Source organism: Melanaphis sacchari, unplaced genomic scaffold, assembly GCF_002803265.2.
Source record: "Melanaphis sacchari strain LSU unplaced genomic scaffold, SCAv2.0 Contig4_pilon_pilon, whole genome shotgun sequence".
In the NCBI taxonomy this organism is placed as follows: Eukaryota; Metazoa; Arthropoda; class Insecta; order Hemiptera; family Aphididae; genus Melanaphis; species Melanaphis sacchari.
In genome coordinates, this window is record NW_020271335.1 from 9,006,874 (window position 1) to 9,028,479 (window position 21,606).

At 25.9% G+C, this 21,606-nt stretch overlaps 2 protein-coding genes across 2 annotated transcripts; both read left to right on the forward strand.

The window, feature by feature from the left end:
• Positions 1 to 492: 492 nt before the first annotated feature.
• On the forward strand, positions 493 to 6,673 carry LOC112599015 (exportin-2). The gene is made up of 21 exons (XM_025345713.1): positions 493 to 757; positions 829 to 913; positions 994 to 1,145; positions 1,699 to 1,900; positions 1,971 to 2,128; positions 2,222 to 2,314; positions 2,383 to 2,475; positions 2,541 to 2,708; positions 2,806 to 2,935; positions 3,059 to 3,222; positions 3,320 to 3,506; positions 3,604 to 3,805; positions 3,909 to 4,012; positions 4,087 to 4,243; positions 4,346 to 4,437; positions 4,502 to 4,710; positions 4,764 to 4,861; positions 4,921 to 5,088; positions 5,167 to 5,313; positions 6,188 to 6,348; positions 6,404 to 6,673. The coding sequence occupies exons 2-21, from the start codon at positions 829 to 831 to the stop codon at positions 6,556 to 6,558; spliced, it is 2,925 nt and encodes a 974-aa protein (XP_025201498.1). The 5' UTR covers positions 493 to 757; the 3' UTR covers positions 6,559 to 6,673.
• A 4,291-nt stretch (positions 6,674 to 10,964) lies between these two features.
• Positions 10,965 to 21,606, forward strand: LOC112598856 (erythroid differentiation-related factor 1). The gene is made up of 20 exons (XM_025345497.1): positions 10,965 to 11,473; positions 12,173 to 12,396; positions 12,471 to 12,576; positions 13,399 to 13,545; positions 13,721 to 13,873; positions 15,761 to 15,936; positions 16,017 to 16,276; positions 16,367 to 16,602; positions 16,671 to 16,896; positions 16,951 to 17,093; positions 17,159 to 17,343; positions 17,886 to 18,053; positions 18,115 to 18,353; positions 18,428 to 18,604; positions 18,668 to 18,900; positions 18,993 to 19,136; positions 19,206 to 19,360; positions 19,529 to 19,686; positions 19,749 to 20,028; positions 21,428 to 21,606. The coding sequence occupies exons 1-20, from the start codon at positions 11,471 to 11,473 to the stop codon at positions 21,549 to 21,551; spliced, it is 3,537 nt and encodes a 1,178-aa protein (XP_025201282.1). The 5' UTR covers positions 10,965 to 11,470; the 3' UTR covers positions 21,552 to 21,606.

Sequence of the window (21,606 nt, forward strand, 5' to 3'; positions counted from 1 at the left end):
ACCATGAACAACGAACATATTAAAATGATTAAGTTATAAGACCATGCATCTAATGTCAATAATTCTAACCGTCTATTTTAAAACAAGTTACGACTTACGACTAACAAATCAAAGATAAAAGTAAAAGAGTAATTTAATTTGTAAATAATTAACTAAAATAACATAATTATGGGTTTTTTGATAGTATAATCTTCGATTAGTACGATTTAAGAAAATATTTAAAAGATAATTTTACTAACCACACAATACACGTTTTCTAGTGGTTTGTTTTGTTTAATCTCAAGTGTGTTGAATGTTAATGTTACTTAAAAAGTAGTGTATTCAAAGTATAAATAAAATCTATTCTATGGAATAATACTAAAATAGCACAAATTAGTAAATTTTATTATTTATTAAATCATAATATATCAGCAAGTTAGCATTTGAAAATAATTAGTGTGGTAAACCTGATAGATAAACAGTTTTAGCTAATAAAATTGATAATGTTTTGTTTGGTCTTTCTTTGGCCGCTTAGCCGAAGTTTCGTTATTTTCGAAGGAACGGTTGTTAAAATCATAACGTGATTTATTTGTTTTTAGTATTATAGTAATAATACACGTTAAAATTTATTTCCGGATTTCTCTAAATATATTTTTAAAGTATCTATACGTTTTCTTCACCTACATTTTTCATCTAAATTAGTATAGGACATAGGTTACAATAATTTATACATATCCAGATCAATTTTTTTTCTTCACTTATTTAAACGTGCTCTACGGTGAGTTGGAGATTATTTACAATTACTATGTAATGTGTATTGTAAAGTAAATATTTTTATTTTTTTTATAGATGGAAATTTCAACTGATAATATTAATAATTTGGTGAAATGCCTCCAGGGTACATTAAGTCCTGATCCAAGTGAACGCAAACAAGGTAAGAATAATTAACAGCATTTAATTGTAATTATCTGCAACATAAATTATAATGAAATACCTATTTTGTTCATTTTGTAGCTGAAAACTTCTTACTTTCAATTGAATGTAATAAAAATTATCCATTATTATTACTTCACATTATCAGTGCACCAAATGACGTCAATGTTGATTTGGTTAAGAAAATTGGATCAGTTACATTTAAGAATTATATTAAACGAAATTGGCCTATTGTAAGTATATTAGTTAATTTTTAACATTAAAATGTTTTAAATTACAGGAATAATAATTTTTCTCCAATTTTTATAACAAGTTTCCAATAGTTAATTAGCACATTATTTCATATCTGTTATTAATATTACCTCTACAACTTATTAAACATTCTGGAATTAAATATATTTAGTCATTAATTACAACTCTTAGAATCCTCACAGACACATTATTGTTTTGAATTAAGGAATTCAATTTTTTTGACTATAATTGACTATGAAATCATCCTAATCAAGTTAAAAATAACTAATAAGCTGTTACATATTTTATTATACAACCTTCATTAGCCATTATTAGTTGCCATAAGTTTTAAAGTATAGTTAATTTCTTGATTATTTTTAAAATAAGTAAAATATTGTGTTGAATGTTATAAGCTATTACTAGAAAAATAAAAAAATATAACATAATTTAATATTTTTTCTTTAAAAAAAAAAATGTAATTATGTAGTTAAAATCATTGATAAATAACATGTGGTACTTTATTACTTAGATTTATCAAAAATGTAATTTTTTTAGGATGAAGACACACTTCAAAACAAAATACATCAAGAAGATCGTATATTAATAAAAGAACAAATTGTGACTGTTATGTTGAGTGCTCCAGATGCTGTTCAAAAGCAATTAAGTGATGCTATTTCACTTATAGGCAAATATGATTTCCCAGACCAATGGCCAAATTTATTGACAACACTTATTGAAAACTTTGCTGCATTTGCTAGTATGAGTATTCGTTATTTTGTTACATATTGTTTTTATATTATAAAATGTAATACTATGATATGTTATAGATGCACCAGCAAGCGATCTAACACCTATAAATGGAGCATTAGAAACTGCTCATTCGTTGTTTAGAAAATATAGATATGAGCTTAAGTCACAAAAGCTTTGGACTGAAATAAAATTTGTGTTAGACACTTTTGCCAAACCTTTAACTGAATTATTTGTTGTAAGTTTGTTAAATTCCCCAAATTAAAGTTATTATTTTTATGTATGAAATAAAATGTGCATTATTAAGTTACTAATAGAAAGTTATTTCCAGCTTACTATGAATTTATGTGAAGTTTCAAAAGATCCTAAAGTTTATAATGTAATACTTGTATTGACTAAAATATTTTATTCATTAAACTATCAGGTAATTAAACATTGTTATTTTTATTTTCTAGTGACTTAAAAATTATTAATTATTTTAATATTAAATAGGATCTTCCAGAATTTTTTGAAGATAATATGCAAATTTGGATTGGCAATTTCCAGAAATTATTAGAATTAGAAATTAAAGAATTGGAAACTGAGGTTGTTTTTATTATAAAAAATATGTTTACTAGTGTATATTATATATAAATATTATTTTTTCTCAGAGTGATGATGAAACTGGTGTATTGCATCAAATTCAATCACAAATTTGTGAAAATATATCATTATATGCACAAAAATATGAAGAAGAATTTTCATCTTTTATGCGATCATTAGTTACAATTATTTGGAAATTATTAATTAAGACTGGATCACAACCTAAATATGACACAGTAAAGATTTATCATTTATTTTTTAAATTAATAATTTTTATTAAAATTTAATCAAATTTATGTTTATTTATTTAAAAAAACGTTATCATTTATTTAGCTTGTTATAAATGCCTTGCAATTTTTGTCAACAACTGTTATTAAACCACAGTACCGTGACCTTTTTGATGATCCATCAGTTTTTTCTGCTATTTGTGAAAAAGTTGCTATTCCTAATATGCAGTTTAAAGGTATGCAAAAAGTTATTTTTTTATTATTAAATGAATGAAGGTATTAGAAACAATGACTATTTGTTTTATTAAATGTATACAGTTTTATCTATATTTTATTAATTAGTCCATGTTTCACTATAGCATCAGATGAAGAGTTATTTGAAGACAACCCAGAAGAATATATTAGAAGAGACATTGAAGGTTCTGATGTGGATACAAGAAGAAGAGCAGCATGTGATCTAGTTAAGGCACTTTCAAAGGAGTTTGAACAAGTTACTATGTCTTCATTTGGTTTATATGTAAAAGTAAGATAATTTTGTATTATTTAATTTAAATTTTAAAAATACACACATATGTATACATATTTATTAATATAAACTAACATTTTTGTTTTTATTTTAGTCTATGTTAGAGCAATATGCAGCTAATGAACAAAATTGGCGTAGTAAAGATGCTGCATTATTTTTGGTAACAACGCTAGCTTCACGGGGTAGTACTCAACGTCATGGTACCACTAAAATTAGTGAACTTGTTAATTTAGAAGAATTTACCACTATGCATGTATTACCTGAACTGGCAAAACCAAATAGTGAGTTCACAGTGCCTTAATATGTATAAATGTTTATAAAAATTACTTAATTGTTTATAAGTATGTTAATAAATGTATCTATGTTTAATGTCTTTAGTTAATGGAATGCCTGTCATGAAAGCTGATGCAATTAAATATATAGTAACGTTTCGTAGTGTCTTACCCCCTCAAGTTGTTGTTAGCACATTACCAGCACTCACAAAGCTTTTAGAAGCCGAGAGTGTAGTTGTTAGAATTTATGCTGCAGCTGCTATTGATAAAATTTTACTTTTGAAACGACCTGACTCTAAAATTCCAGTGTGGGTATATTTTTCATTAATTATATTATGTTAATTATTATAAAAAAAATTAATTTATGATTAAGAATTTATAAATCTATTATTATGTTTATTTTATGTTTAGGGTTGATGCAGCTACATTATCTCCGTTTGCAGAACAACTAATTAAATCTCTTTTTGGAATTTTAACAAAACCTGGCTCAGAAGAAAATAGCCACACAATGAAAGGTAATGTTAATAATTATTTTTATTCCTATTTGATTGTTATTATGTGTAATATAAACATTTTTTTATATTAATAGCTATAATGAGAACATTTTTCACACTGAAACAACAAATAATTCCCCTTTTGGCTGAACTCTTACCTGTCCTGACCGACAAACTTACTATTGTTGCTCGTAATCCTAGTCAGCCAGAATTCAATCATTTTCTTTTTGAAACCATTTCATTTTGTGTAAAGTAAGTTTAATTGAAAATTAAATTTCAACATTCGTAAATTATTAATTTTATTTAAATTTAAATAGAATTATAGTGTATATTATTTTGTTTTTTTTATATTAGACTAGTCTGCACTGTAACACCTGAAGGAGTTGGTTCATTCGAAGGAGTATTGTTTCCTATATTTCAAATTATTTTGCAGCAAGATATTTTAGGTATAATTGGACAATTTTGTTATTTTATTGTATACTCTAATATTGGTTTTATAAATTGTTTTAGAATTTATGCCGTATACATTTCAATTGTTAGCTCAACTACTTGAATTCCACAGTCCCGGCAATGTAGGTGACACTTATACAATATTATATCCATTTTTATTGACACCAATGCTGTGGGAGAAAACTAGTAATATTCATCCATTAGTTAGACTTTTAAGATCATATGTGCGTAAAACTTCCCCAGAAAATTTTGAGAAATCTTTGAATATTGTAAGTGTTAAAAATTTTATCTTTAGAAAATTATTAATTTATAAAATATTTAGAATGGGCTTTTAGGTGTATTTCAAAAACTTATTGCATCAAAATCACAAGATCAAGAAGGATTCAGATTATTAAAAACAATAATAGAGCATTGTCCTATGTTAGTTAATACATTAATATTTAAAGATTTTATTTAACTATAAACTCAATTAATTTCAGGGAAATATTACAATCTCAGATGAAAAATATATTTGTTCTTTTGTTCCAACGACTAACTTCGTCTAAAACTACTAAATTTATACGTGAACTTATTGTGTTCATATTCTTCTGTGTTATCAAATATGGTGCATCATTTATGGTAGATCTTATAGATTCAATTCAAAATGGGTTTGTATTTTTTGTAAATATTTTCATTAATAATAATCATGAGAAATTATTGGTTAAATAAACCTTATTATATTTTAGTATGTTTGGTATGCTGTTAGAGAAAATTATGTTACCTGATGTTCAAAAAGTAACTGGAAATATTAATAAAAAAATTACTGCAGTTGGCATTATAAAGGTACTTACAGATACTCAAAAACTAATTGACGGACCTTATGCACAATTTTGGTATGTTTTTTATTTTATTATTTATTCACATAATATGGTAAAATAAATTTGTTATTTAAGTAGCGTACTTTATTAGTATCTGAACATTTAAAACTACAAAAATTTGAAAATTTTGTTTTATATTTTTCATTTAAATAATTTACTAATTCAAATAAATTATAATCTATGGAAATAATTAATTTTTTTATGTATGTTTTTGATTAATACTGATTAAAATTTAATGAATTGGTATTAATAAAATCTGATTAAAAGGAAATGTTTAAGAAATGTAGTATCATTCCCTTTTCTCTTAGTGACTTGACTAGAGAAAGAGTATTATCCTTCTTTTGTTTAATATAAACCTATATGGGGTCTTTAAAAATGCTGTCACCAGGAAACTTGATCTTGGCATACAAAGTAATCTTCTTCGGTTTTTTTAAAGGCCATTGAGGCCCATTACCGCAACACAAACTTGCTTCCATCTGTCTCTGTCTTGTGCTATTGTTTCTTCATCTCGTATTCCGATCTCTGTTAAGTTCTTCTCCACTTTGTCGATCCACCTTTGTTTCGGCCTACCAAGTGGTCTTTTCCCCCGGGGTTTCTATTTTAAAACTTCTTTCATAAGACCATTTGACCTCCATACATGACCGGCCCATGCCATTCTCCTATTTTTTAATACTGCTACTGTCTGGCTCTTTATATAACTGTTGTATTTCTATATTGTTTCTTTTCTCATATTGTTGTGTCATGTTATTTATTTTTGGCCCAAATATTCTTCTTAATATTCTTCTTATACAAAGTAATAAATTTATTAAAGTAATATTTCATAAATTATATAAGCTGTAACTATATGTTACTAAGGTTATAATTAAAATTGCTAAAAACAATGTTACAGGGCTCTCCTTCTTCAATCTGTTGTTTGCTTATTTGAACTTCCAGAAGATGAAACTGTTTATTCAGAAGACAAATTATTACAAGATGACAATGATAATTCTTATGAAGCTGGTTATTCACAACTTGCTTTTGCAAGTGAAACTGAATATGATCCTTTAGAAGGTATGTAACAAATAATATATGATAATTAACTTTATTAATGTATTATGTATTTCAGGAGTTGAAGCAAAAATGTTCCTAGGTCAATCATTAACCAAACTCATGAACCAATTACCTGGACGAGTTTCTATATTAATGAGTCAAGGAATTACTGAAGAGCGGCGTGCCCAAATTCAAAACTATCTAATTAGTCTCAATGTGCAAATTATGTGAATTATATGTGTCACTGTTTCATTGATCAAAGATCCCAAGGTTATTTTATAAATAAGTTTTGAATCTTGTATGTAACTGAAAAATAATTTATTTTTCTTGAGTTTTAATTAATTATTTTGTTTAACAGCCATGAACACAAAATATCTTTTTTTCAGTTCTGTTACAATATTATAATAAATAACATGTTTTAGCTAAGTATTACATTTAATCTTACAATGTGTATATTTTTTTATCTTGTTTACAAAATTGTTTGAATAAAATATGTTCATTTTACTGTAGTTTATAACAACTATTAATTGCGAGAAAACAATTAATTACTAATGATATGATTATAGGACAATGGAATCTTAAATTCTAATTGGATTTTATTTTATGTGATAAAAAAAAAAAAAAGAGGAATAATGACAATTACCAGATATTTAAAAAAACATTTTATTATAATATATGTGATGACAACCAATTAAAAATAGCAACATTTGTTTCAGTTGTGATATCTTGTAATTTTAGGTAAACTGTTATATAAAATATTTTCATGCAATCTGTGATATAGTATTATTTTAGAATGCTCACCATTCATAGTAAGATTTATAACCCAAGCGAGTATGTTAAAAAGAAATGACGAATACATTTTTGTTTAACACATGATGCCAATGTATAATTTTTTTTAATCGATACGAGTCAAATAACAACTGTATAATTATTGTATTTATTATTTATGCAGTTTGATAGTTAACTTAATGTAACTACGATATAAATATATATTTTGATTAATTAGCAATTTAATCTAATTTGAAGTCAAAAATAAAGACAACCAGTTTATTCTTTGTATAGCAATAGAAATAATCTAAACTGTGAGTCTGTTGATATTTATTTATACATTTTAATTGTTAACTTATTCGCTTAAAAGAAGAAAAAAATGTAGTTTACAAAAATAAAATGCAATACGATGACATGAATTATGAAATAGGTAACTTGGTAAATTTACTAAAAATATTAATTGTAATAATCTTGGTAAAAGGTCAAAGTTAAGATCTACTACTAAGACAATGACTACGGTAATGTTTATAATTACCTAATAACTTAATTCTTGATAGAAATGTATGGAATTAATAAATAATATTCTCGTATTAATGGATTGAATGTTAATACCTAGTTAGTATAGGTAGTTATTAGTTAACAGCCATCTATCCGAATATTGGATTTACGATCACACAACCTTCCCCCCAACAATCTTATGGTAATAGGATCTTAGAACGGTGGAAAGAGGATAATGTAAACAATTTAAAATGCTCGTTTTTTAAGAATATAATGTAAGATAATGTACCTAATTATGCTTTATTTAAAAATAAAACAATTTTAAAATAACCTATATACAATCATTAATATAATAAATTGTTATGGTGATATGTGGCTTAGAGAAATGAAATAGGTAATTAAATAAGGTCATAAGCAGAATAGTTCTGAATTGAACACCGAGAAGGAAAAGACCTCAAGGGTGGCCTAAGAAAAGATAGTATGATGTGAAAGACTTTGATAGAATGTGAATACAGTAGTCAGTACTCAGTATGACTGTAAGACTGTAAAAGGAATAGTTAAAGATCGAAAAAAATGTAGGAAAATACCAACCCGGTCGAATAGATTAGGATGCTATTGTTTTTGTGAAGTGCCATTAATCGTCGTTACCTAAACGTTAAAACTAATTTCCAAAAAAAGATACTTCGTTACTGAATGTTGATACTGCTAAAATGTTTGGCTGCAGGTGAGTTCTGGCCCTTGTAATTACAATTAAATAATGTTGGATATACATGGCAATAAACGAATAGATAACAGTAAATGAAACATTCGATACGAATGGGAAGTTATATTTTTATATAATATGATATCTCAGATTTATAAAAGTACCTAGACGTAGAGCAGTTACTCGTCCCGAGTGACTTTTACTTATAAATAAGCCCGTCTTCACGTTGTTACCACAGAATCGAAGCTAGGTGAATTGGGTCCGCGATAATTTTGGTTCGTTTTGAAAGCGGTAAGTTGAGTCCCGGGTATAAAATGGTATAGTAGGTAAGTTGGGTCCCGGCTATAAAAAGGTAATAAGTAAGTTGGGTCCCGGCTATAAATCATTGGCACAATTAGGTCTAAAATATTAACTTAAAACTTAATATATTTCATATTTATATAATTTACTTTTGAATAATTGTTACAATAATACGTCATATTGCATACAGTGTGGTACACCGCCTGGACACCTATTAATTCTACGCATGATGTTAATGTGTGTATAGACAGCTATTCTTCTTTATTTAGCTTATTAACATTTTTAATATTATTTATACCACATATTGTAAAATTTGACGTGCTATATTATTTAGCGTATTGACATTTTTTTCCCGGTACACAATTTTTTAATCATCTATACCATATATTATTTATTGAGAACATAATATTATAAAAACCATATACATTTTAATTTATATATTTTTTCCGGGACTCAACTTACCTACAACCTTTTTTTTCCGGGGACCCAATTTACCGAGATAAGGTCATTTGGGACCTAATTTACCAATCCCGACAGAATCGACTTCATTACTTTTGTCGCGCTAAGCTGTATGGTCCCGTTAAAACTGTCATATTTCTGAACGGTTTTTTGTGCTGTACATTCGTAGCCCGTAGGTACTCGTGTTAAAGTCGTAGGAGCCTCATGACAACATATTTATATGTTATTATTACACTTCTAATTTGATTTTGTTGTGAGTATATAATATATATATTATAAATATTAATATGTAATATATACATTAATGCATGGTCGCAATTCGTACGTACCTACTATCTCTCATTAATCCGGGCCGTAACTCACTTACATCGAAATGCTAAGTTTTTGTTCAAAGTGTGTATAGCACACTAGTTACTACGTTTATTGTTGAAATTGAGAAATTAGAATAGATAAGTAAGTAGTGATATTAGTTAATCGCTCTACGGGAAGTGACTAAAAGTAAGGTGATTAGTGAGGAATTACAAACAATTGTGAACTGTTCAATATTATTTAAAAAAAAATAATAAACGACTGATGAGTGATTACTTAATATAAGTGAATAAAATAGAAAAATATTTTAAATCTTTATTTAATATTTGTCATTTGTGGAAATGATTTAACTCGTAATCGATGTATGTGTAAGCGCACAAATAACATTTTGAGCGTTATTCGTTGAAATATCATCGAATTAATCTGATACTTTTATAAGTATCAACGCCTTCAAATAATATGTTTAATAATAATTGAAAAATAAATTATATCACTATTTGTATTTCCTGAATAGAAGTTACTAGTTACTAGTTATTGTTTTACAGATTTAAGAGAAGGTACCTAGTACCTAAGTACCGATTAAGCGATTGTCGCATTAGCAGTATTAACTCTGTAATAATTGATAATTGCACTTTGTAGTTACCTATTAGCTTATTGCACAATACTTATATCACTAACGTCGCTGTCTATTTCTCTATTACATGTTTGTTAAATTTCTGTTTTTTTTTTTTACTTTTATTTGATAGATAATTATTATTACATAAAAAGTATACCGTACTTTTTATTAAAGGATAGAAATATTCATATTTTTATGTCTCTACAATTCGACTTTTTAAGTTGATCGAACAAATAATGTTATAAAAATTAAAAAGTAGAATATGAGTGCTGCCCTCATAGTGTAGTCAGTGTACTAACGAAGGTTAAGATAAATCTATTAGGTAGGTATATATATGGATATATTAATTATTTAATAACATTATGTACATATTTTGTGGATATATCTTAAATGGTACCTATTTGTGACACAATTTAGAGGTTATAGAGTATAGACTATAGTTAGGGACAAATTTGAAATTATCGATATTTGATTCGCTAACCAATAACCATACATCAACTAGCAGTACTAGCACACTATAGCATTTCACTAAATTGTGTTTACTGTATTAATCCCTATTCTCTAAAAATAAAATAGCTTGTAATTGTAGCGTCATTACGTCTGAGTGCCTGTCTACTAAAATTATGAACAAATTTAAAACTATTAAATTATTAGAATACAAAAAGCAAAAGATTACTTAGATCTTTGTACATCATAAGAACACGATATTTTAAAAACAATTTTATATTTTTGAAAAATGTAAGCAAATTTAGAATAAGTATAATTATTGGATTCAATTTTTTTTAACATGTACCATAGTTCCGAGTGTTCCGACAGATATAACTCAATTAGATGGCGCGGCGCTAACGCAGTAACGCCGTTAACTATCTAAGACAATTTTGTTATTTTTGTATTATTATCGTTATGGTTTGTAGTTATCAAAATATACCAAGATCACAGAATTTGAACGTCGCTGCTATCAGTCATTTTCCTTTATCATCTAACATCAGTTAAATTCATTATTATTTTCAATTTTACTTATTTTAAATAATATGGCTTGTAATGATGTTGATGTACCTATTGACGTCCTATTCTGTTGACTTATATTTATTTTTTGTCCAATTTTGTTCAGTCCCGGGATCGTACTGATATATACGTGTGAAATTATTATATTTAAAAACTATTTTTATTCTGTGCTATCATTGACTAAAATAGTGTTGTTAACTACAGTAAATACTAAATAATTAAGATCAAATCTATCATCTATCTTTAATCGTACTAGTGTATTAATTTTACTTTCGAGTCGTTACTCGAGGTGATATCGCTGATATTGCACTTCCTACTATTTGAACGGTGTTGACCATGTCTTAGTGTTTTACGCGCGGTTAGTATTGTTTTAGTGTGAAATATGGAAAACTCGTTCAGATTTGGCGTTTGACGATCAATACATTTTGCTGTTTAAAAGTGTGTTTTAACTTTTCAACAACGAATTGTTTGTAAGCTCAACAATCATGGTAAGATAACAATTTAAAATAATTGGAAAAATGAAATAGATTAGGTATAACGAATACAACTGTGATAGTCTATCTTTAAGACTAGTTCTAGTTTAAAATCCAGCCTACAGTGTGACAAAACTTATTCTAGTCGACTAACTAATCATATTTTTTACTTGTTATACTTTAATAATATCTTTTGGGCTTTGAATGTTAATTTTTTTTTTACACATACCGGCTATTTAAAGGATTTAAAATAGGCAATTTATTGACATTTTGAGAAGAACTAAAATTTTAAATCTTAAATACATTTAAATACTAATTCAAATTAAAGTTTTTTTTTTTTAAATGGTCTGTTTATAATACAATTAACAAACAATGATTATTAATACAATTTTTAGATTATTTAGGAAAACAGTTCTGGTGTAGCACTAACTTACAAGAACAATCTGATCTTTCGATATTTTTACGTTATATAGAATACTTTATCTGTTATTTAGCAAATAATACTTATTAATTTGTACTTAATAGATGAAAAAAAAAAATGAATGATTTAGATTATTTTTAGGTTAAGTATATACATATATATATAATGTTACAAAATAGTTGCATTTATTTTCATAAAATAATTTCCCAAATAGTCAATTATCTATATGAAATCCTTAGCCTCACTAAAAAAAATATTTAAAATTATTATATAATGTTACAAATTTGTTTTAGGATAAAAAAAATAATAGAATTAATTCTCTTCAAATATCAAAAACTGAATTTGATACAATTAAATCAAAGGCAGTTGTTAAATATTCCTCAGTTCTTCGACCACCTAATTTTGCTCATCTCCAATGTAATACTGATCTTAATTTACCACCATCAAATTGGTTGAGCAGTGCAGCAGAATCATATGGCTTAAAACACATGTTATCTCATTCAGATGGGTTTTCTAGGTAAAAAAAAAAATATTAGATTTTTAAATTATTATTATTTATTGATTTATTGTCTTCATTTTATGTTTTTTTAGTTTTCAAATGGCTCACATGTTTCCAGATTGCATTGGTGAAGTTGATGTTGTATCAGATGCTGAAAATATCAAACGACTATTAAAAATACCCTACAGTAACAAATCTGTAATTTTTTAAAATTTAATAATCATGTTAGCTTATAAGTAATAATGTAATAAACTATCGTTGTATTATTAAGTTGTGTATATCATATATATAGCAACTTGGTATTTATTGGTGAGCATGCAAGTATATTCAATGCATATATTATTAATCTATAACAAAAATGATAAAGCATAAAAGTTATCAGAGTTTAGACTGTAATCATACATATTGTTACATAATTTTTAATAATATTAGACATTTATGTTTGGGGTTTTTGCATTTGTTTGTCTTTTATATGTTTGTAGAATGCCTTATGTAAGACATTATGCATTTATTCTGTTAATGGGTGAAAATAAGTATACATTTTGATTATTTATTTGTTACATTTTACAAAAAAGATGTTTTTGGACAAATTCAATTATTTTAATGACAACCAATAGGAATGCGTGACTGTAATCCTGACTATACACCTAGAAATTTGTATTTAAATTATTGGAGCTTATACTTTGATCTTAGTTACTATTATATTTTGAATCTGAAAATATATCTATTTAAACTGGGCTCTAATAAATAAAAATATAGTGGTAGTGCTATTTTGATAAATTTATGTTTCATTGCGTTTTACTTTTATCTTAGTCTACTGACTTCTGAAAACTGAAATTTGATTATTATATTATTATCAATAAAATCTTAAATTTGTATACATTTTAATCCAAAATTGATAAATTAAGTGTGTAGTTAACAATTAAAGAGATTGTTATACTATAAAAGGTTATATAATATTATATTGCTATTTAAATAGATAATCATTCATTTTAATTAAACTATTAAAATTTATTATAGGTGAGCATGATGGTTCATAGAATTGAAAACACATTGCTTCTAGATGAATTTGATGTTCACAAACATTTAATGGTGCAAACAGTAGATGATTGGGAATGGCTGAGAAAATTTTTCTATGGTCATATTTTAGAATCATTTGATAGAAAAGTAAGATAAATTGTGCTTAGTTATTGTATATCTGATTTAATATTCAATTCTAATACATTATATATATATTTTTTTTTAAATTCATAAAGCAACGTAAATTATTATGAATACTTTTTAGATGCTAAGTTTTAGATTCTAAATTATGATTTATTTTTATTTTTGTTACTTAATATAGGAGAAATGTATTACTCACAAAGTAAATACTTTTGATGTAATACAACAAAGAAGTTTGATTTCAAAGTTCTTACATTATAGCATTGCTGAGTCATCAAATTCTAACAATGACTACCAATCACCAAATAAAATGTTACCTAGTCCACCTTCTTTAGTATGTATTTCTTAGTTATATAATTACACTGGGTGATTCTTATATTGAACAACACTCATTATTTCAAAATCTATAAATGTTTTTGAAAATATTTTTTTACATACTTTCCACTTGAATTAAAAAAGTTAATTTTTAATTTTTTTATATTTCTTAATATTTTTTATTATTATAATTGTTTATGTTTTTACTTTTTTTAAATGAAAATATACATTTTTAATTTTTAATTTTGAAGTTGAATAAAAATCAAAATTTGGACAAATAGTTATGAGTTATAATGGAGAGTGAATTAGTATACTAACATTTTGCAAGGTATCCCTGTATCTCATCACTCTCTCTGCTCATCTAAACTTTAAATACTTAGAACTCATAAACTACCTATTTGTCCGATTTTTGATTTTTATTTATAAAAATACTTCAAAAAACATTCTGCTTCAAAATATATAATTAAAAATGTATGTTCTCATTCAATAAATTAAAATTTTTTAAAAAATGTGGCTTAATTTTTCTTCTTCAGCTTAACAATTCATGAAGGATCTGAGTAACCACAAGCAAGTTTCTCCTTTTTTATTTATTGAATGCTAATTTAACAGGTGCATTCATATTTATTCACTGAACGACTTTTTTTCATAGAATCTTTCTATTACATTTGTGGTCTACCCACTCTATCCAGTAATTGTTTTTCCTGTATCGTTGCAGTTGTAACCTTATTTAATATATCTTCTTCAGCCTTTCAAATATAATCGAATTACTCTATTTTCTTGGTTCTTATATGTGTTAATTAAGTTGTTTTTTCATACAGTTAGTACAAATTTTCATTTGTCCATCTTTCGAATGTTCTTAGATTGAAATTGTACATCGAGCCAAATATTTTTCTCAAAACCTTTTTTTTTAATTATTTTTTTTTGTTTTAGACCAATTCTTATACGCGTAAGTGATAACCTCAGATAACTGATGTAAAGCAGTGTTTCTGATCTTCATGACAAAAATTTAAATTTTAATAACTTATGCATACTATGACAATATTAGTTCCAGTTTGCTAATCGTGCAGATATATTCTTATGCATATAATTTTTACTGTTAATGTTCATACCCAGATACTTAAACTTTTTACTTTTTTTAAACGTGAGATTATAAACTTGTAGATTTGGTTGATCATTTTCTTTCTTAGAAAGAATCATAAATTTTAATTTTTTCTTGTTTATAAATAGTCTCATCATTTTACTAGCTGCCAAAAGATTAGACATGTTTGGGTAGGTAACATCTTGTGTGAAATTTCTTAAGATGACAATGTCATCTATATACACCAATATTATTTCTTTATTTGCCTTTTCTACTTGATTTAATTCTCTTTTCACCCTTTCAAACTTTAAGTTAAATAGGGTTGGGGTTAATGCATCTTCCTGTCTTAAACCTAGGTTTATTTCAAAGACTGACAATAATTCGATCAGAAATCTCATTTAACATTTTGATATACAATTGCATTGTTTTAGTATATTATCATATTTTTTCAGGATCCTGAAGTATATCATTGTGTTTCATATTTCTTCTCTATTTATACTATCATACACTTATTTATGGTCAATGAATACCAATTATAGATTTTTGTTAAATTTGTAATGTTTTTATATTATTTTTCTTAAAATATTATTTGATTTGTAGTTGACCTTCCTTTTCTGAAGTCAGAAATGCTATTGGTGACATAAAGTTGAAGTTACGTGAAATCATGTGAAAATATTATTTTCAAAAACATTAATAGATTTTGAAATAACGAGTGTTGTTTGATAAAACAAACAGTCTGCATATAGGTACTCAGTATTTATTGAAAACGTTGATTACTTGTTAAATAATAAATATATTTATGTGTGTATTAAACTAAAATATTTACAGTCAGCTCCTCCTTTACCAGAACCTACACCTGAAGAAGAATTTCCTGATGATCCTAAAACTCATCGATTATTCAACCAAAATGTTTTATGGAATTTTGAAGATCTGCGAATGTTACTTGGCACAGACTTGCCAATTTTTGGAGGTGGCACTTATCCTTGCATAAGTTTGAGATTAAGGTTTAGTATTTAATTTTAATTAGAACCTATAGTTTTGTATTCTATTAAATTTAATGTTAATATTTAATTTTTAAATTTAGAGACATGTCAAAACCCATTAGTGTATTAACGGGGATTGATTATTGGTTAGATAATTTGATGTGCAATGTTCCTGAAGTTGTAATGTGTTATCATTTAAATGGCATTGTTCAAAAGTATGAGTTAGTAAAAACTGAAGACTTGCCATATTTGAATGACTCAAAATTTTCACCCAAAGTGATTAGAGATGTTGCACAAAATATATTATCATTTTTAAAGTCAAATGCTACTAAAGCTGGACATACATACTGGTTATTCAAAGGTATAAAATAAAAATTTATTAGGAGCTTTAAATACAAGATTTTTGATTGTTTTATGTACAAATGTCTTAATTACATCTATTTCACTGTAGGTAAAAATGATGACGTTGTGAAACTTTACGATTTAACATCATTATGTTCAGAATCACTAGTCGAAGGACGATGTGAAGGTCAAAATCCATTTACTGTTCCTGTTGCTATGCTGTTGTACCGTGTTGCTCGAAATTTAAAACATAACCCAGATGTTGGAATACCATCTAGTCCAATTACTATCCAAATGTTGCTAAACAATTGCTTAAAATTATTAAATAAAACAAAATATCCTCAAGTAATCATTAATAAATAGATGAGTTTGTAACAATTTTAATAATGCATAATCTATTTTATAATCTATAGATTGTTACATCTGTAAACTATATGTTATCTGATCTCTATATCCCAGTTAATACCAATCCCACATCTCCTAAACTAGAAGATTTAACTAACATCGGTGAAGATTCTCTCACGTCTCATATTGATTCTGATGATGACTCGTCATTTGGCTCTGATGATGAATCACCTACTTTTTCTGTTGGAGTACATGATTTATGTTTGTCACACAAGAAAAAAAAAAAATCCAAAAGTAATTAAAATTTATTAAAAATTAAAAATTAATAATAATTATTTATTATTTTAGAACATAAGTTTCCTCGATCAGAGCCTGTAGTAAAGACATTGGAAGAACGTTGTCAAAAAGCATTATATCATGTTGGTTGTGGTTTGAGTTGTCTACAGTATTTTAAGAATCTTAATCCACATTGTATGGATGAAAATAATATGGTATGAAAACTAATAATTTATTTTATATTTTTTTCTTAAATAATATATAAATGCATTAAATTTAGAGACGATCTGAGGATGAACCTAAAATGGCAGCATCTTCTGATGCAATTCCTATGCCATATATTGTTTCTGAAACTGATCAAAAAATGAAAGAAGATGAAAAAATTGTTAACAAAGGCATTAAAAATAAAAATCGTAAACGTAACAAAGCTAATATTATTGAGAATGATAATGAAACTAAAAATATGTAAGTACTTGTTAAAATATGTGCATCAACATAGTATGTTACTTGATATTTTCTTTGTTATACATAAAAACATTGAATTATATATATATATTTATATAACCTCATAGATATATTTTTTAATTATAATATTAAAAAATGTATCTATGAGGTTGCTATGGTAACATAATAATTATATTATTTTAATCATCGGTTGCTATACTCCAGCTCTTAAGAAAATTAAACTGTTTCCTAAGTAAAACATTTTATTTGACGTACTAACAACATTAGCATTGATTGATATTGGCCACTGTTGTCAGTTTATATACTTAAAATGATTTACTTCTTTTGTGGGCTAGAGTATAATGGCATAGATAAAAGTAAAAATTTCAATTACAAAACAAAAATATATATTCATTTTTAGTAGATTTTATTTTTTAATTGCCATGGAAACTGTAATGCAAAATTGGTTAGGAAAAAGTTGTATCCAGCCCAAGAACATATATTATGTTAAAAAAAACTGATACTTTTAAATCATTGCATACTTTTGGTTTCATTGTTTTTAGTCCTAGTTCATTGCTCTGTAAATCTATTGCTGAAACTTTGCCTACTTGGCATAATCCACCTGATGCTAAGGACAGTGATTCATGGAAACAACATTTACGGGTATTACTCTATGAAAAAGCATGTTTATCCTATGCTACATTAGCTGAATACGAATTTACATGTAACAAGTAAGTTGCAAAAACTATTTGTCATAATGTTCTATGTTAAACAATTTTTTTTTTATCATAGGTATGGAATAGCATTAAAACACTTTCGATCTGTATTTGAATGCCGGCTATGTATTATTAATACAAATATCAACGACCTTTTTGGATTTTTATTAGGACGTTGTGGTGATTGCTGTTTGTTGATTGCTCAAAATTGGGATAAAGTCCAACAATACACTGATGAATTCAAAACTGATGTAGATTATGATGTAGAAATAAGAGAAGCATTGCAAATTGAATGTAACAATTGTACACAAGAAGGTAGTTTCTGCTTAAAATTATTAGCTAAAAATATCTATATTTTTATGAAAAAATATTTATTTTTTATGTTATAGATTTCAGTTTAATACCAACATCATTTGATTCAAAGGAGGATATGTTGAATGCAGCAGCTAGTTGTTATGGACGTTCTTTAGAATTAGAAACAAATGAAAAAAACAAAAATAATCTAAATAGAAGAATTGGTAATGTTTACAATGAAATCACATCAGGATACATAGATGAAATTGCAAGTAAGATTTTTCCCTAAACCTAAAATAATTGGTATTGATATCAATTTTACGAAATTTTTATAGCTGCTTTAAGAGATAAAATTGAGCTAACTCCTTCAAGATTACAATGGCTGCTAAAACAATCAAAATATTATTTATCCAAGGGAATAAATAAATTTGAAAGTACTGAAGATCTAATAAATCTCGCATTATTGTATTCAAATATGGGCCGATTGTATAGACATGTATCATACTATTCATCACAATACATGGTTTCTTTAGGAGAATTTTTAAAAAATGAGGAATTTACTAACAAGGTTAGCTATTGCTTTGAAATTGAAATCAAATATTTTAGTTGATTCAAGAGTATTGTAAACAATTTAATTTTTTTATACTAATATATTATTAGGCTGTAGAAAGCTATACAAAAAGTTTGACAGTGCTGGGTAGCCGTCGTTTTAATCCACAACTCTGGGATATGGTTTGCTGGGATTTATCAACAACCATTTATAATATAGCTATTCAATCTCAAGATGATCCATCTGCATTCAGTGTAAGTGTATAGAAGTCTGTTTAATTTAAAATTTTATTCGACTCTTAACAAAAATCATACAACCTTTAGGATAGGGCTGAAGCTGAGAAAGAAGTTATCAGTTTACTCTTAAAAGCTTTAAAATATTGTGATTTGGAAAATGATTCATCTAGAAAATTGTTGTACGAATTTCGAGCAGCATATATTCACGACCGATTGGCTTCTTTGTATCATCATCGTTTAAGGTAATAAGGGAATGTTGTTAAAGTATAATTATAGTTTTAATAATATAATTTATCGTATGTCATTATAAACACTAAGTCTATATTATTTATTTTTAATGATAAATTGTTATTTTGTATTAAATTTTTATTCTCAGTTTGTGACTACAAGTTCTTAATTTTTTTTATCAGGTGTTTGGAAGTGGATATTCCAAAATTTAAAAGTACCCTTCATCAGTGTACATCTCATTATAATCGTGCATATGAAATGTTTTTTAAAATGGATCGCCCATTGGAGTGTCTTGAAATACTCATAAAAAATATAGCTTTAGATGAGCTTCAATTTGATAGTATGTAAATGCCCTTTATTTCCCAATAATATGAATTAATTTAAATTATTATTATCACTTAGGTTCTACAAATTCTCAATCTAAAGTAAAATTTATCATGTCCATAATACAAACTTTGGGAAAATGTATTCCTATATTAAAAATGTTAGAAGAAAATAGTATTGAAGAGTACAAAGAAAAATATTCAGATGATCATAATGATAGTCTTGAAAAAACAGATCGGAGTAGTGAAGATGACCAAGATAGCGAAAAGAAAAAAAAGAAGTTATTAAAACTTTTAGAAGAAAGATTACAACATATATTAAAGTCTATGATTAAGCTGGCTATGGCAAAAACATCAAAGTAAGTGTGGTCTTTTATTAATTATAATGTATATTATTATTCAGTATTTTTTGGTTTATCCTGGGGTTTAACCAAAAATTTGGATTTTTTTTTAAGGGGAAGAAAATTTTTTTGTTTGTTTTATAACTTGAAAATGTTGTACATAATTTTCTTATCAGTCATATTTGTTCTTGTAGAAAATTTAAAATATTGAAAATATAGACAAAATTAATTTGATAAGAGTTATAAGCTAAATCGTTGACAAAATTTAATAAAAATGTAAATATTTTTAAATTATTTTATAAAATTCATAAAGTTTTGAAATTTAAATAAACGTCTTAGCTGTTCTTACAGTTATTAATAATTATTGATTAAATATAGGACACTTTTTTTTAAAAGGCATTTAAAATTTAAATTTTGACAAAATTAGAAATTTGAATGAATAGCCATATATTCCTATAAAGTTTTTACTAATCATGTTGTAATTTAAAAAAATTAATTGCTTTAACTTTTGCTATTAAATATATTTTATTATTTTGATGCACAACAAAATTTTCAAAATATATTATGTTATATTTAAATTATATGACATAATAATTAATATTTAATCACCTCTATGATAGTTAAGTTTTACCTACTTTTTTTACTATGTTACTTAAAAAAAAAAAAAATTACTTATGAAAATTTATATATATATATTATAAAGACTGATACCTCACTTGTGCTCTGAATTGTTTTTTAAATACAATGATTGATTATTGAATTTAAAGTTAACACATCAAGTACAGTGAATTATTCAATGACGAGGTATACTTGATACCTACTTTATAGCAAATTATAACCAATTCTTGGTATTTTAATAATTATTTTATCTAATTTAATAGTTGAAAATATCTAAGAGACTTGTTTCATAAATACTTGAAAAATTTCTAGTTCTGAGATTTTTTTTCAAAATTGTTATTGTTAATATTATAAAACCAGGTGTATAAATGTCTCATGGGGTTATAAAAAAAATGTCTTTTAAGCAGGATTGCATATTACAATTTATTGTTGTAGGAATTATTCTAACTTGAGAAATTGTAACATAATATAATATGCAATTGCCTAATAATGGGATATTTGTATTTTACTAAAGCTAGTTCACAGTTATTGTTGATTTAAAATTGTTGGATAAAATACAGACAATGGGATTTGACATGGTCTCCCTGCATTTCAATTCTTAGTTAAGTTGTGTATATGTAATAAAGGCTAATCATAATAAAAAAAAAAATTAGCCGGTTAATATTAAATTTACAAATACTAAATATTAGAAAATTATTTATATTAAGTGTGAGATAGGTTTAAGTCATTTTTTTATTTTACTAATGTATAAAAAAATGTGTAATATCAATAATTATAAATGTATTTGAACTTATTATAGGTTGGCCAATAAAACAAACGAATTAAAAATAATCTATGGTGAATTGCTGCGAAAAAATGTCGATGCTGATGATTTTTCACATTTACTTAGAGTCATTACACAGATATCAGAATTAAGTTTCTAAGTTTAATAATTGGGTTTAGAGGTTAAAAAAATATCATAACACTTGTGATATTAGC